The following is a 17,825-nucleotide window of genomic DNA, read 5'->3' on the forward strand; positions in this document are numbered from 1 at the left end:
TTCAGGATTCATTAACCTTTATTAATCCCCACAGAAAAATTCAAGAGAAAAGTAGCCTATCAAAGTAAATTGCAAACTGCAAGCATGGACCCAATGTTCCTGAAAACATAGGAGTTTAAAGTTATTTAAGAGGATGTATGATTGTAATCTAATTTCAGGTCACTGTTTTGGCCCATGTTTAGGGAGCTTGTTTGAGCCTAGAAGTCCTATTGCAAGCATTAGCTTGAGCAACAGGGTATTAATGGCAAGGATGTTATGTTCCACATAGTACATTCAGTGTCAAGCACCTGCGGTACAGAATACTGCAGTCTTCTTGACCTCCTTAAAGTGATTGCCCAAGACAAAGGTAACATTATGTCAGGCTGCACTAATTCTGTCAAGTTCAAATTCAAGACTCTCATGTTAACAAGAGAACAAAAGTGTTCTTGTCAGCACCGTTGGAGTCATGTAAAAAAAAGACCTCAAAAACACTCACAATAGCTTACCTCTCCAAACCATCAACACACTAACACATCTAATTAGCTAATCACTGCTGAATATCTCCAGTAAGATGTGCACCCTCCAACAAATGCTTAGAACACATTCGTGTTTTTTTTGTATAGAAGACAACCACAAATAATTAAATGGAAATTGTATCAAAGAATAATAAAACACAATCATGAATAATTATATATAATTGTATATCTTTTTTTATTTGAGTTGTGTATACTGTAAATTGACCTTGCTTGTTATTATATGTCTACACACAATCCGTCAATCAATTTTTGATGTGGTGACTTCTATGCGGTAGAGATCATTTGTAGTCACAAACTAGCATAGAAACGAACCAGTTCCCGACAAGTTGCAAAGCATTTCAGCGTTTTATTGCTTGTTGCTTTGTTAGATTCCCACCTTAAAACTAAGCTTGTTTGTTGGTGACTAACGTCACTAGCTGTTTAGTTAAGAGAAAGGCGCAATGACAAGATTTCAGGGCAAGACAGGACTAGGGTATTAGTAATTGCTAACTTGGCTGTTTGGTGTTACGTTTTCACAATCCTATGAAGGATGTTTCGAAAGCTAGCATAGTGAAACGGATTCCAGTATTTTGGCTGAACCAATGATTCGGGTGACACCCTATGGTGACACCAGGGGCGGATCTAGAAAAATATTCATGGGGTGGCAAGAGGGTGGCAGGAGATTTTGAGGGGTGGCATCCCCTGACAGAAGTATATGCTGATTTAAATCGCAATCATATCAATCAATTAGGGGTGTAACGGTACACGTACCCGTACTGAAATTATTCTGTACGGGCCCTTCGGTTCGGTACACGTGTGTACCGAACGAATATAGCGTTAAACGTAAAAAATTGAGAACATGAACAACTTTCTGGAAGTAATCTATATCATAGAGCGACCAAGTCATTTCATTGGACGAGAGGCATACTATGAGAGCTGGTCACAGGGATGCGTTCAAATGTAGTCAGTAATTTGAGGAACTGTCGAAATGGCGAACGCAGATAAAGTTGAGCTCGAAAATCCTCCGGCATCATTGAGGTCTCCGGTTTGGGAACATTTTGGTTTCGCAGTTACGTACAAGGATGACGGACAAAGACAGGTGGACCGAACCAAAGCTGTTTGTCGGCATTGTTCAACTAACATTGGTTACGCGGCTGGCAATACATCACACTCATTTGAAAAGGCATCACCCGAATGTGAATATTACCGGTACCAAAAGAAAAAAGACTGAAGTGCAAACCCAACTCCCACTAGCATGTAAGCCTCCACCACTCGCAAAGAGTTCAGACCGAGCCAAAGCTATTACAAACGCCAAATATCCTTATGTTGCCATGTTAGCAAAGCGCTACCTGGCTGTATCTGCTGCCACTGTCCCTAGAGAGGGTGTTCTCCACAGCAGGAGACATTGTTAGTGCCAGCAGATCTGCCCTTTCAGCAAGCAATATGGACAAGTTCATCTTTCTTTAAACAACATGAAAATACAATGACAAGCAAGTCCTAATGTCAAGCTGGCTGCTTAGGTACTAGTACAGTTCAAATACAGATTATTTCAGTTCATCGAAATGCTTCACCTTAATGTTTATTTTACTATATTTTGTATTTATTTGAATACATTAGTCACAGTTTAATAATAATTAAAAATATATATTTAATGTTTTGTGATAATTTTTTCTGCTGTACCGAAAACGTACCGAACCGAATCGTGACCTAAAAACCGAGGTACGTACCGAACCGAAATGTTTGTGAACCGTTACACTCCTACAATCAATGTTAACTTGGAAAGCCACAATATTAATATTTTAACTCAATCACATAGGTGATATTATTGTGGCACATCAGTAAAGCCTTACAAGGTGGCAGACGTAATTTAATGAATTTTAACTGAACAATAACTGAATGAGTTTGTTTCACTCTTAGACCAGCAGGGGTACCAATCTATGCAGACTGCTGCAATAAGTACATTAATTAACTGTCTCATCGATGTTTGTCTGAATGAATATGATACTATTAACAATCATATTATTCCTATCAGCTGTCAATCACTGTTAATAAATAATAATAATAATAGATTTAATTTGTTAGCGTTTTTACAGGTGCTCAAAGACGCTTTACAGATATAGTGAAGAACTGTTATGATTCACATATTCATTTATTATTGAATAAACTATATTTTTTGGAGGAGTTAATGATGAATGTTCATCAAGATGCTTGCTCACCCTCCTTCAAATTTGAAAAACAAGTAATTATATCATTATTGATATACAGTTACAACCTTGCCTTTACATCAGAAAGAACAAACATTAAAGAAGTGACTAACTGCATCAGTTAGGGTTAAAAAACGTGTATTCAGCTAAAACATAAACATCGCTGCAGTTATTATCCAGTGGAAGGTCCTTACCTACTGGCCTAGTTAAATCAAAGTGGTTACTTTCTGTTGGCTGGGCAGTGTAGTTTTACACACCGTCTTATTTTACTTTCTCAGGACTTAAAACTGTTTTTTGGGGGCAGACCTCCTCAAAGAAAAATATATATACACGCATACAAGGTCATCATCTTAACAGTTTGTTATTCTCATTGAGTCATCCGTGAGCAGAGCATCAAGTTGGCATGTCTATTGTCTATTGTCTAATGCGGCGATTACTATTTTATTCAGCAAAACGCCTCACAAACGTATTAAGATCAACAGCTGTAGTGCGTTTTGATTCAATGCTGAGTACAGCCAAACTTGACATTCTCTTCTCTGTCATTGTAGACCGCAACTACCTCATTCCTTCAGTACTTGGGTCCGAAAGGCTTCTCGTTTTGCGCCGTTCCCACGTTCAAGTGAATTCGCCACCAATCATATTTCCACTCTCGCGCCAGGACCGGGGGAGGGGTTACATGACGTGCATCTTGTGCTGCATTCACTTGCACTGGGACATTAGAGACTTTCTCTCATAAATGTCCGATGACCCACAACTTTTCTTTCAAAACAAAGATGCCAACTGGGGTGGCAGCTGGGGTGGCAAGGCTATTGTTTAGGGTGGCAGTTGCCACCCCATGCCACCCCGGTAGATCCGCCCCTGGGTGACACCCCAGGAAGTAGCCATGAATTGGTCCTTGAAAAGCCTTTAAATGGTCCATGGACAGCCTGCACGTTTCTCCACGGCTCAGGAAGGATCAGTGCTAAGAAGCAATTGTCTGCAGCACAATCCAGAGAGGCTACATTGAAAGGACTACAGAGTATAATGTACGTGTGAAATATACATTTAAACACATTAAGCCTCTCAAAGGAAATACTTTTATAACACAAACAAGGTCGCAGGAATGTTTGTGGGGTAACATTTCCTTCAGGGCTATACTGTATTATCTATCTAAGGCAAGACACTTAGGAAAAAACATAGTTTTTTCTTGCACAGGTAGTTTTTGAGTTTTTGCTTCAATTTCTTTCAGACTATTGGAAAGAAAACATCCAAAAAACACATTTTGGTGTTTATTGTACTACACTTGGACAGTTTGTGCCTGTATATTTCTCCTAAATTCTCTAAAACTTTGCATTAGATAATGTATTATTTGCTAGTGGAGTACTTCAAGAAAGTCGACGGGGGGCGCTAGTGGAGTACTTTGTGACCACAGAGCGTGAACGTTGTGATCAGCTGTTTTAGCGCAGTTCTCCAGTGAAGCGGGGGAGTCTCTCTCCGCAGCCGGTTGGCGTAGTTTTGGCACAATTCCGTTGTACAGAACGACGTTAACAGCAGCCCTGTCTGTGCACACGGAGACCGACTCTGTCGTCCGGTGATCTAACCGCCTTCTGGAAAAGCTTCACAAGTACGTCGGTACGCAAATACGCTTTGTGACACAAGTGACGGAACGCATTTCAGATTGTTGCCGCGTTTGCGTACCTGCTTACCAGTTATGTGCACCCCTGCATATACATAGGCCTACTGTATACACATACACACATCATCATAACATACACATGCAACTCGATTTTGACAGGATAACAACTGGTGACTTCTAGAATTGTGTGAGTAACATTCTGTTTTTAGACTTCTCTGTTTCAGTGTGTGTACTCTGTATCAATGCTCTGTAGTTGATCTGACTGAAATTGTGATTTTAAAATCTCAACCGCTACAGTATCTGTCAGGCAGAAACTTGGGACAAGTAATTTGACTGAAACCTTAAAACTGAACTAACTGACTGCTAGGGTTAACTTTGATTTAAACATTTGTAGAATACTAAGAGCTTTATTGAGTAGGTGTAACTGTATTAAGGGTTAAACTCATAACTTTATAACTTAGGGTTTAATGTAATTGTAAAACCATTGGGCCACTGAAAAGACAATAACAACTCAGGAGGGAGCCAGTCTCAATTTCCTTTTGAGGGCCACCAGCTGCAGAGTTAACTAATTAAAGGGACGTGGCTCCACAGCGGTGAGAACTCAGCAATCAGGTGTCCAAGGTAGCACTTTCCTGGAGCGTCAGCGTCAGACAGACGAAGACTGACAAAGACATTAGAGTCCTGCGGGAGGCAAAGAGAAGGCAAATCCTACTTTGATTGCGCTAAGTATCGCTAGTGTTTTATTTTCTTTAGTTTTTTAGCTCCTCAGGCTATAATCATGTGTATTTTCTCCATTCCTGTTCATGTGTCTTCTCGCAATTATCACTGGCCCCGTGTATCTCCTAATCGATATAACCGGCCTGCTCTCGTCTATCCCACATGCTCCACTGAGATCCAACATCTAGTTTCAGGGGGCCTGTGGAACCGCCAGTCAGCTGTTCCTAAGACTGACTTCATCTCTGGCTACGCCTCCCTGCAGTCCCTGGATTTCCTTGCTCTCACTGAGACCTGGATTACTCCATCCAACACATCCACCCCAGCAGCTCTCTCCACAGCATATTCCTTCTCCCATACACCCAGACCCACTGGCAGAGGAGGTGGCACTGGTCTCCTGCTCTCTCCCAAATGGAGCTTTTCCCTCTTCAAGCTACCTAACTTCACTCCTTCCACCTTTGAATTCCATGCCGTCACAGTAACCCATCCTATACAATTAACCATTGTTGTTCTCTACCGTCCACCAGGCGCCTTGGGGGACTTCTTGGAGGAATTAGATAATCTCCTCTCACACATCCCTGAAACTGGCCCTCCCGCTGTACTTCTCGGAGACTTCAACCTCCAGACAGGGAAGATAGCTGAACTAACATCTCTTTTAACCGCCTTTGCTTTCTCACTGTCTCCATCCCCACCAACTCATAAAGCTGGCAATGTCCTTGATCTCATATTCTCAAGGAACTGCTCTACTTCTAACCTCTCTGTAAACCCGCTCCACACATCCGATCACTTCTTTATTTCATTCTCTCTACCCCTTTCCAAACATAACGAACTAATCTCTTCTCATCCTGCACCTGTCCGCCGTAACCTACGTTCTCTCTCCCCCTCTACCTTTGCCTCATCGGTTCTCTCAGCCCTCCCTTCCTCTGACTCGTTCCAACTCCTGCCTCCAAACTCTGCTGCAGAAACTCTCCTCTCTACTCTCTTATCCTCTCTGGACTCTCTCTGTCCTCTCACATCTCGGCAGGCTCGTCAGTCCCCTCCGGGCTCTGTTCTTGGTCCCCTCCTCTTCTCCTTGTACACAAACTCGCTCGGATCAGTCATTAGCCCGCATGGTTTTTCATACCACTGCTACGCTGACGACACCCAATTAATTCTGTCCTTTACCCGCTCAGAGACCCAGGTCGTTGCACGCATCTCTGCTTGTCTAGCTGACATCTCTCAGTGGATGTCTGCTCACCACCTCAAGCTCAACCTTGACAAGACTGAACTGCTTTTCCTTCCGGGAAAAGATTGTCCCACTCTTGACCTAACAATCAACATCGGCATCTCTATTGTTTCCTCGACTCAGACTGCAAGGAATCTGGGTGTGACCCTAGATAACAACCTGTCCTTCACTGCAAACATAGCTGCTACAACCCGCTGCTGCAGATACACGCTTTACAACATCAGGAGGATACGTCCCCAGCTGACCCAGAAAGCGACGCAGGTTCTAGTCCAGACTCTTGTCATCTCATGCCTAGACTACTGCAACTCCCTCCTGGCTGGTCTACCTGCATGTGCCATCCGACCTCTGCAGCTCATCCAGAATGCAGCTGCTCGTCTGCTCTTCAACCTTCCTAAATTCTCCCACACCACGCCGCTCCTCCGCTCCCTTCACTGGCTTACGGTAACTGCTAGAATCCACTTCAAGACAATGGTACTTGCGTACCATGCTGTGAATGGATCTGGCCCTTCTTACATCCAGGACATGGTTAAACCGTACACCCCAGCACGTGCACTCCGCTCTGCATCAGCCAAACAGCTCGCTGCACCCTCACTGCGAGGGGGACCCAAGTTCCCATCAGCAAAAACACGTGGGTTTGCTATCCTGGCTCCAAAATGGTGGAATGAGCTCCCCATTGACATCAGGACAGCAGAAAGCTTACACACCTTCCGGCGCAGACTGAAAACTCATCTCTTTCGACTCCACTTCGAGCGATAGAACTATTAACAAAGCACTTATATACTAATAAAGGACTGGCTTATCTAAAGCCAGTTGAGTAGCACTTGAAATGTTTTTGCTCTATGAAACCTGATGTACTTATATGATTCTGTTTTCTTCAAGTTTGTATTTTGTTGGTCGAACGTATTTATTGTAAGTCGCTTTGGATAAAAGCGTCAGCTAAATGCAATGTAATGTAATGTAATAGATAGATACAGTCAAACACCCTCCCCATCCCTGTACCTAGAGAAAATAATTTCTCTGTATTTCCTCTTGAACTGGTTTATGTCTGGACATCGCTTTAGCTCCACATTCACACTGTTCCATAGTCTCACTCCACAGGCTGAGATACAAAATGTTCTTCTGGTTGTACGGACCCTATGAATTTCGAATTGAAATGGTCTCCTTGAACTATACCCCCCCACTCGTTAAGTGAATACTTTTTGGATGTTTCCTGGTAAAACGTTATTTTTTGCCTTAATTAAACATGATTTGTGCCGTTTGGAATTCTACCAGGGCTGTTGTAATGGAGGTGATCTCTGGGCCCATAGATCTCGGCCTCCGTTACGGATTGTATAGCTTCATTGTTGGTGATTGTGTTCACCTGGTGCCCTGTGTTGTCTCCTCCCCCCTCACCTGTGTCTTGTTGGCTTGATTAGTCTGTGTGTATTTAGGCTCTGTTTTATAGTTGTTGTCATCGTTTATCTCTCTGTGGAGAACTCATATAAGCTCTGTCCATTTAACAATTTTGAGTGCAGGAATAATGTGTTAGTGTGATCAACATATTTGGCATTGTGAATGATTCGTATGGCTTTTTTTTGTAAAATAGATACTGAATGTATTGAAATGTTGTAGTTATTGCCCCAGATTTCAGCACAGTAATTCAGATATGGTAAGACTCAGTGGCGGCTGGTGGAATTTGTTTTAGGTGGGGCTGTGGAAATGAATTTGTTTTTGAGAAAAGACCCATTCAATTATGACTTCTGGCATAGGCGGCGCGTGAGGCTCAGGTTTGGGAAGGCTAAATAACTTTTTTTACCTGACGCTGCCCGCGTCCGGCATCTATAGAAAAGAGATCAACTCAGTGAAAGCACCGCCTGCTGACCAATCAGAGCTCAGTGTGCCGAGTTTAAATCTATAAAGTCATATTACAGGATAAAGGAAATACAGTTTAAACTGCCGTATGCAGAGAAGACCCCGACGTGTCGCACTTATCATTCATATCACACTGATATCACATCATCAATCAGATCATCGATCATATAATATCACAATATTTCCTTATCTGAGTCAGCTTCTCGAGCCGTATCTGGCCGTGCAACACTTACATTGTCACATATGCAGACGTATTATTTTAAGTAACACATTAAGTTGACGAAACACTCAACTCAAATGTAATTAAAGTCAGATCCACTCGGACAATTTGAGGCTTAAAAATATGAGAAGACTGATCAATACCGCCATAATCTTCAGTGTGGTTAGCTATGAATCTTCCAAAACTTCCGAACAACTTGTCCTGGACATAGTTTCTACAGTATAAACTGTGCAACAGTAGGCCCACACAAACTGCAGAACACCGGGCTTTGGGAACACTCAAAATGACTTAAAATGATTTAATACCCATTTAACCTGTTAAGGGGCTTCCCCCCCCCCCCCCCCCGTTTTTATTCTCACGAAACTGTGTCTCAGGGCTTCTTAAAATGTAATAAATTATTCATGTGTCCTACTCATTTAACGGGAAGAAACTCAGCTAACTGATGATATGAACCATGTTTACCGAAACAAAACACAAGTCTCACAAGAAAAAAATGCTAACGCACTCTAGGTATAAATCAATCGATATACTTTTCGGATATGCACAAACAAGCTTAGCTAACAAGCTGAGATTCCACAGATTCTAGAAATATAAGTATCATCACTGAGCGATCAGAACTCGCGACAGGGGAAGTAAATACAGACATCACACAACGTAGCTTTAGGTAGCAAAACACGGAGATATGCTCACCTTTTGCTGTTATTCTGATAAAAACGAGAAAAAACCCGGCTGAAAGTTAATCCATAGGTTAATCCAATGTGTCTGTCACTTTGAAAAAATTATTGATAATCCATAATTCCATTTTTATGTCAAAAACGGAGTTCTCATATTAGCTGCTAATGATAGCTTCCAGAGTGTATGACAGCTTCCTGTTTTGTCTCCTTGGATACAGTTCCAAACAATTTACAGAGTGCCCTGTGACCATCAGATTTCACGACGCTGATAGGCTGAAATTATGTTTCGGCAGCATAGTTTAAAGATAGCAACAGTTGGCTTCTGCTGCACTTGCTGCACTCTCGTCTGGGCGCTTTTTATTTTTGATGTGAGAAGAGGGGGGGCGGCGCCCCGAGCGCCCCTAAGGGCCGGCCGCCACTGGTAAGACTAGTGAACAGTAGAGAATGTGAAGTGATTTCTGATCTAGGACTTGTTTTACTTTGTTTAGTATGGAAATGCTTTTTGACAGCTTTGATTGTACATGTTTTATGTATAATTTCCAACTTATTGTGTCATCTATTATTACCCCAAGAAATGTAATTTCATGGACTCTTTCAATTTCAAACCCATCTATTTTATTTGCGTATTTTTGTTCTATGTTTACCGAACAGCATTACGTTTGTTTTACTCAAGTTTAATGATAGTGTATTTTTGTCAAACCATGTTTTTAATTTGTGCATTTCATTTTCTATGTTCTCCACTAGCTGTTCTAAATTCTCCCCAGAACAGAATATATTTGTATCATCAGCAAATAAAACTAGCCTCAGTATATTGGATATTTTACAGATGTCATAGATGTACAGTATAAACAGTTTAGGACCAAACACTGACCCCTGGGGGACACCACAAGCAATGTCCAATCATGAAGAACAGTAATTTCCCAACTTCACATACTGCTGCCTCTTGCTTAAATAGCTTTTAATCCAGTCTAAAACTATACACCTGATACCATACCTTTCTAATTTATGTAGTAGGATGTCATGGTTGATTGTGTCAAAAGCTTTTTTTTATATCTATACAAATCCCTACTGCATATTTGTTGTGTTCAAGGGCATCTGTGATATCCTCAATTGATTCCATAATTGCCAGTGATGTTGATCTGAATCCGTATTGACTGTCCGTGATTAATTTGTGCTTTTCTATGAATGTGTCCAGTCTGTTGTTGAATACTTTTTCTAGTATTTTTGAAAATGTAATAGAAAATAGTCGCAATGTGTAATCAACTGGGAAAGTGTCATTGTGATATGTTAAAATTGTTACCCTGTTGACCTGTAGCGTCTCCCTTACAGACAGTTTATCATTCAGCTGATGATTTTTTGAAGTGCAGTCGGAACTTTTAACAGTTCTAATGTAATCCGAGCATGATGTTATGTAACAAGGGTTGTTTTATTAAGAACTCAGCCAAGATGTCTTTTAATTCCACTGTGGTTCATCCAACATTATTTGTCTTTTGTCATCACTTTTCTGTGGGACTACAAGAAGACCTTCAAACCTTCAAAACCCTCTCTTGCTTTAGAATACTTCTGGGTGGGAGAGTCCTATGCACACACATGCTGAGCCACATGCTGCTCTCCCTCTGTGAGTGTACAGAGATGAGCAGGACCGCACCTTCGGTGAGCGCTACCTGAAACTGGAGATGCAGGGGTACCAGTGAAGGGTTAGCTTTCATTGTCTTTGTACTTTTTTTAGCCACTCCTGTTTCTTTTAAACATAGACAGGTACGGGGCGTTAAAAATATCAACATACAATGCTCTGGTATTTTTTAGCTTTTTAAATAATCTCTGTCAGTCACACGGCCAGGTACTTATAGTCATGCATGGTTAAGAAAAAAGTAGCGCTGGATATTCTGAGTTTCCTGTCTGCATTTCCAAACAAATTTTCTGTGTTTTTGGTGTAACTTGTGGAATGAAACTGCTTGCTATCTGAGCCCTGAGGACACATTTTTTAACCTTTTTTTGGGAAGGAAATAATTGCTTTAAATATTTTTATTCCATTGTCGGTGAGAAGAATACTTTCACAACAGGTATGTATTTATTTTAAATGAAATACTAAGTTCTCTTTGCTTGAGATGATTATGATGATTATTTGAACATGGCTCTGTGACATATCGCATGTGATTAAATCTAGCTTTTCTATAACATTTACACTGTTTTTGCAATATTTGCACATTTATTATAATGTGAAAACATAGAGATAATTAAAATGTTCATACTGTACAGTTTTATTGAAGGCAGATATTTGAATTTAAATCCTATAAAGTTGTACATGTTCAGATTTGATAAGTTATTACCCTTTAAGCCTATCTATTTTTCGTAAGGACATTGGTAATTTCAAAATGAGGTATTTCTTTTGTCATATATACTCAAGTTCTACCAAATAAAAATTACTAGATTAAAATATATTGCTCATTAAAGGCAATGGTAGCCATGCACATGGTTCTCTGTTAATCGGTCATATAATTATCTCAGTGAGAGACTGACAGTATTATTCTGCGGTTTATCTCAGCCATTATGGGGTATTTTTGTGGGGCCTGGATCTTTCAGCTGTTTCTCAGCACAGGGAAGTGAGAAGGGAGGGGAAGCAGAGCAGACACAAAAGGCAACATTATTCCCCAGCGGATCTGTGCTACATCCTACTATGAATGGAGTATTGAAAAACATAACATTGGGGACTAGATAATTTTTCATCCCTCATAACTGAGCTATTTGTCCCAGAGTTTCGAAGGGTTTGTTGGTACAGTCTGCAAATGAGACAGTTGTGGTTCTTGAGTGCTGTGCTGGTGTTAAAATCCCCACCTCCCAATTGGACGCACAATGATCTCTCTGTGGGCCTCTGGCCTTCTGTGCTGCACCTCTTCAGACAATACTACAGTGCAAATAAAATGGACTGGACCTGGATTGAGACGGCAGAGTCTGGAGATTCTGTGGCTGCCGTCAAGTGTTTTTTGGTCACTAATGATCATACAAAGGTTGTGAGTTAAATGTAGGTTCACAAGCTTCTATCCCCCACCCCACTACTACCCCTGCCTCCAGCTCTCCAAGGAGACGAGAGGCGCCCCTGCAGTGTCATCAGGTGCCTAAGCGTTTTGGAGGGTTCTAGTGACAGATTGCAGGAAGCAGCGTTTATGTCTGACGATGGGGACCACAGAAAGCAGAAATGTCTTTTTGTGCCCCCTGGGCTCGGAATGTCCACTATCTCGAGGGGCCAATATCAAATTCTCCCCTCATCATCCCCTAATACACATTCCTGTGTAAGGTCAGGGGGAATTCTGCATCAGCGAAGAGACAAACAACCCAAGGTGGACTCACACACTGCAGTCTTCTAATGACAGCATGCTTCTAATCACACTACTCCACTCTACTAATTTCTGGGAAATGTGCTCTAAAATAATATGTTCAAATTGAAATTCAATCATTCCAATGTCCGCATTTCATAATATAGAAGTATTTGAATGTTATGGGAGTATTATCATATCTGTTCAGTGTCTTTCCACAGCACTATCTAGCTTGATTCTCATCAGTGAATCCCAATGTTCTGTCTGAGGGAAAGTCCCTTGATTATCGCAAACCTCGAGCCAGGTGTCTACATCTGTCAAGCATTCCCCAGCTGTTGATGATGCTTGGTAGCTTTGAAATGAAGCCCTCACCGTTCTAACCATCAGTGTAAAAAACGTTACCTCGATTATCTTGTTGCGGCCTGTTACCTGCTGCCAGGTCGAAGCACGGCGGCCATTTTGTGCTTACAAAACAGCAAAGTAACTCTACTCCCTGTTCCTGGTGTGTTATTGGCAACAGCAGAACTTTTCGATGGCATATGTCCATGTCTGGGAGACTGGGGTTTCTGTTTGCTCTGATAAGTGTTTGTGTGCCAAAATAACTTTCTTAACAGCGCTCTCATGTGATATGTGCATCACATATTCTCTAAAAACGATTTATTTTTGAGCTACAGGCTTTCCAAGCCTGACCTCCAACTACCATCAATACCTACAACACGATAACAACAGTTGCGGGCTACACCAGAGAAAACAATCCAATACTATAATTAGGCTACTTTGAACCAGTACAACATGTAGTGATTGTTTTGTAGTAGTACAAATCTGTCTACCAAACTTCAGTCAACCATAATTATGAAGTGTTTTTACTCGCAGAGCAGGACTTTGGGAAGCTTGATGAGACTGTGTACATGTGTGTGTTGCAGGCGGCTGGTCAGTGAGGCAGCCATGCGAGGCCAGCGTGTGATGGAGAACGAGTGTAGGTGCTGGAACCCGGCCGTCTGGCTCCTGGTGTCCCTGCTGGGATCCCTCGTCTTGGTGGCCGTTAGTGTTCTGCGACACGGTGAGTGTGTGAGTTGGGTTGGGGGTCAGGTCAAGGCCACTTGTTCCAAGCTGCCTGACCGTAGGATTCTACCGGTCATCTCATGTTGTGTGATCAGGGAACACACAGCATTGGATGATTAAATTGCCAGTCATTATCAGTATTCTAAAGTAGATGGTTAGAAGCGATGTGCTACACCTACAGATAGGTTCTAAATAACGTTATAATCTATTTACATGATAACTCTCCAATTAAAGGTGGGGTAGGTAATTTCGGAGAAACCAGCTCGAGTGCGCTAGAATTTGAAAATACACAACCGGAGAAAATCTGCCACTTCCTTACAGAGCCCCTAAAATACAGTTTTAACTTGAAAGGCCCAAGGGCCAAAATGCTCTATCTCTCAATGTTAACAAAAGTGAAGAAAATAATGTGTGTAGTTACCAAAATGTAAATGGGTGGTCCTTGGTTCATGCCACAGTCTTCCACCAAATGTTATGGAAATTGGGTCATTTAAAAAAAGAATCATAATGACAAAAAAACTAAAACAAAACAAAAGCATTACCTCATGATGGAGGTAACTCAAGGCTGTGCATTTTCACGAACAACATTATTTAAAGGATGGATGGTTCTTCAACAATATTGTAGTGCACCATTGTTAAATGTAACAATGTGAAATGTATATGGAAAAATAGGCCTTGAAAGTTTGTTTGAAGTAAAAAAAAAAGATTTATGAAGTATATCCTTTCCTACAGGGGTACATTTTCATTCACTGGCACAGGACCAGAGGTTGGTTGTGTGAAGATTGAAACTGATTCCCAAGCATTATCTAAAGTCATTGTCTTTTAGTGTAACATTAAACAAATACCTATGTCCTTAATATTTCAACTTTTAATATGATGGCCTTTTCAATCTAAAGTTTTAAATTAGGCCCATCAATATTTTGCTGCTCACGTTCTTTGAAATGCTACATAATATAAGTTGTTACAGGGTAAAGTTAGTAAATGCCATAAACTGAAACAAAATATGACACATGAGTTGGTTTCTAGTGTGTCAGTGCTGAAACGCATGTTTTAGGCGTGATTAATGCTCCAGAAGCGAGTGTTCCCGCAATTTAACTCCCTGTAGTTGAGTTACTAAAAGTCTGCCTCCCCTTTGTTAACAAGTGATAGCTGGCTAAAAGCCCTGAAGTTGTTTGAAGTGAGCCACGATCAATTCCACTCACTGGATCAACAAATGGGAGGGAACAGGAGAGAGATATTTGCTCAAATGTGTTGTTACCAACTTACTGCTTTGTGTCCAAGCCAATGATATCCAAATGCACCATACTAACAGTTTTTTGTATTCAAATTTCAGGAGACTTGAAAATAAACAGACGAGCTGTAAACAGTAAGTAATATTTAAGTTAATTACATTATCATGATGATCTTAAGAACAATAACTGTTCCCTGAAATATAAACCACATAACCTGCAATTCAAGCCATTCTTGAAGCCGTAAACAGATTTGTTACAAGCCCTTGAAGCTAAAATAGGTAGTTTTACTACATTCATATGTATGTGTTTAATGCCACAAACTAACGGGAGAAGCCTGTGAATCGACCTACATTGGGTGTGAAGGGTAGAAAAATCCCTCTTGTGTCATTGTCAGTTATTGAAATCGGAGATATTTGTCTTCAGGCGTAAGGATGTTCTTAATAAAAGGTCCAGAAACATCTTCCAGTGGGACTCTTGAGTAAATCTGTGATATTTGTTGGGTAAATCAACATCCCTCCGTGATACGCAAAAAAAATATCTACATCCTGTTTTAATTGTTGTAAAAGCATTACATTAATGTGCTTTTAGGTAGAGGGAGTAATGTGATTAGACGTTGTACTTCCCCAATCACAGACAAGAGTAGTTTAATATTTTATCTTACTTTATAGTTGTTGACGGCCTTTATAGCAGCCAACTGAGTGCAGAACTCCACCTGGTGTGTCTCCTTCTCCCCTTCCAAAGAGCTGAATCTTACTTAAATGTCCCTCCTGAGGTAGAGAGTTATTAAAAACAAGAACTTATTCATCTTGGATCATGCCTAGTGATGGAAATAATTTGCAGATGCTTCAAAATAAACCAAACTTTTTCTACGTATCAGTTTTTGTGCCACAACAAAGACCAAAAAGTGACCTACAACAGCCGAGGTGAAGCTTGTCATTCGCCTCGCCAATTGCCAGAAATGTATTTTGCTACTGAAGCAGTTCTTGTTCACTTGCGCCCCCTAACAACGAGTTAAGAGGAGTGAGGGGTTGGCAGTGAATGACGGTTTAAAACACTCTATGAAAGTGTTTTTATAAAAATCACCCCATTTGTATGGAAGGCCAAAAGCCTTCTTTCAACAAATAATTTGACTGTATTCTCTCTCTGTTTCCCTTCATATCCTCTCCTCCCTCCTGTTCCAGCCGATGTGTCGATGCAGTACCAAGGTAAGAATGAGCAAGACATCTGATTTCACACCTTTCCTGACACTAATGTTCAGTAAGACATGTCTGCATTCGGGACCTCTGTATGAAAACCAGTGACTGGCTTTGTGTCGGTGACAGAGTACAGAAGCTAGATCAGTGCCTGGGGATTTTCAAACAAGGTCACTTTCACAGCTCTCCATTCCCCTAATCCCCTCTTATCTTATCTAATGTCCCACCCTTCTGCATCCACGTCTTTCTTATCCAAGTTGACTCATGTTCCTTATTACGTGCCTTAATTTGTTAGGATTATACTTTTTGCTATTAACTGTCATTACATTAAAGCTATGGAAGACTGGCTTCTCATACCTTTTTTTCCAAAGACATATTTAAAATGTCCTTCAGACTAAATAATAGGCCTCAGATTTCTCAGTGAAATGGCACAATAACAATATTTATGTACAGATAAGTGCATATTAAAACAGAATCTGTATGTTTTGTTGCAGTAAGCTACCTTTGAATAGATAACACTTTTTTGAACCAACTTGTAAGGCAAGGCAAGTTTATTTATATAGCACTTTTTAACACAAGGCAATTCAAAGTGCTTTACAAAAATGAAAGACATTAAGAGCATAAAACACATTAGAAACATTAAAAAGCAAAGATAATAAAACATGAATCACACAGGTACATGAATAAAAGTTACAGTGCAGTGTAAGATTTGAATAGTTCAATTAAAAGTAGCAGCAAAAAAAGTTTTAAAGATTTAAAAGTAATAAGAGTTGCAGCGGACCTGCAGGTTTCTGGTAGTTTGTTCCAGATATTTGACAATTTCCCTAACCACATTCTCACATTCCTCTAACCCTAGTCTTCCCGTGAAATTATTGTTCCTTTGACAGTTTTCTAACCTTTTGATATTCCTTGTAGGTGTATCAGGCCCCTTTTAACCCATGTTTAGGGATGCTGACTTTTTTTTTATGATGATATTTTGTATTACAGAAGACAAACGACTACAGCCATTCTAGTATTTGGTATCGGCAGCGTTCTGGTTTTGATATGTACTCCGTTTGTTGTCCAAGTAGTATTGACCAATCAAATCTGAGTGGCCTTTGGTTGTATAAAGCTGAACAGTTGGAACGCATTGGCTTGAATCCAGACAACTATTGGTTATTGTCTAACAGACAATAGGGAAAGAGAAGGCCTGGATATCTGTTAGCTACACCAGAAACCAAGAAATATTGACCGCTGCCCCCAGGGACATGACATCATCGTTCTTACCAAACCAACCTCAACATCCTCATCTGGCTCTAAGACAGTGGGAGAAGTTGTTTTTAAACACTGATGGTGAATGGTCAATTGATAGACATTGTGTCCTTATATTTCCTTATCAGTACAACTGGTGAACGGACTGAACAGGTGTGAGGGTAGAGTGGAGGTATTCTACAACAACTCATGGGGCACAGTGTGTGACGATGAATGGGACATGGTGGATGCCAACGTGGTGTGTCGGCAGCTAAACTGTGGAGTGGCTGTGGCGGTGGGCAGCAGCTCTAAGTTTGGACAAGGCACAGGGCCCATCCTGCTCGATAATGTAGATTGCAGAGGAAATGAACGAAGCCTCAGCGAGTGCCCCGCTCCGGCCTGGGGCGTCCACAACTGTTACCACTATGAAGACGTGGGTGTTACCTGCAGAGGTAAAGCTTTTTTGGGAATCATCTCTATATGCATAACCCTGATAAGAATAGAGGACAAACTTATTAATATTCCTTCTTCCTTTTCATTTTGCTACTAGAACCGTCAGTGGTGGCGGCAAAGGGTTTTCACACAACACCGCCCCGGGAAAACCACGGTTTACGTAAGTACCCCCTGCTTTTATCTTAATGAGACTGTTCTTCTGCCAACTTTTCTTTTTTAAAGACATCAAGACAAACGGCTAAAACCCAGACACAAATATGATGAATGTAAGATATTTGACAAGGGCCTATTTGAGAAATGAATACTTGTAACAACAAGATGTGTAAAAGGACAACCCAAGGCAGTGA

General features: G+C 40.9%; 1 protein-coding gene across 1 annotated transcript in view; it reads left to right on the forward strand.

Moving 5' to 3' along the window:
- The window catches only part of LOC117557278 (scavenger receptor cysteine-rich domain-containing group B protein), a 41,825-nt gene that overhangs the window by 19,415 nt on the left and 4,585 nt on the right, over positions 1 to 17,825 (forward strand). The window contains exons 2-6 of the mRNA XM_034233051.1: positions 13,235 to 13,371; positions 14,704 to 14,736; positions 15,784 to 15,807; positions 17,175 to 17,477; positions 17,576 to 17,638. Of these exons, the coding sequence (XP_034088942.1) occupies positions 13,257 to 13,371; positions 14,704 to 14,736; positions 15,784 to 15,807; positions 17,175 to 17,477; positions 17,576 to 17,638 (538 nt within the window). The 5' untranslated portion in view covers positions 13,235 to 13,256. The remainder of the gene's footprint in view (positions 1 to 13,234; positions 13,372 to 14,703; positions 14,737 to 15,783; positions 15,808 to 17,174; positions 17,478 to 17,575; positions 17,639 to 17,825) is intronic.

The sequence above is a fragment of the Gymnodraco acuticeps genome, unplaced genomic scaffold (genome assembly GCF_902827175.1).
Source record: "Gymnodraco acuticeps unplaced genomic scaffold, fGymAcu1.1, whole genome shotgun sequence".
NCBI lineage: Eukaryota > Metazoa > Chordata > Actinopteri > Perciformes > Bathydraconidae > Gymnodraco > Gymnodraco acuticeps.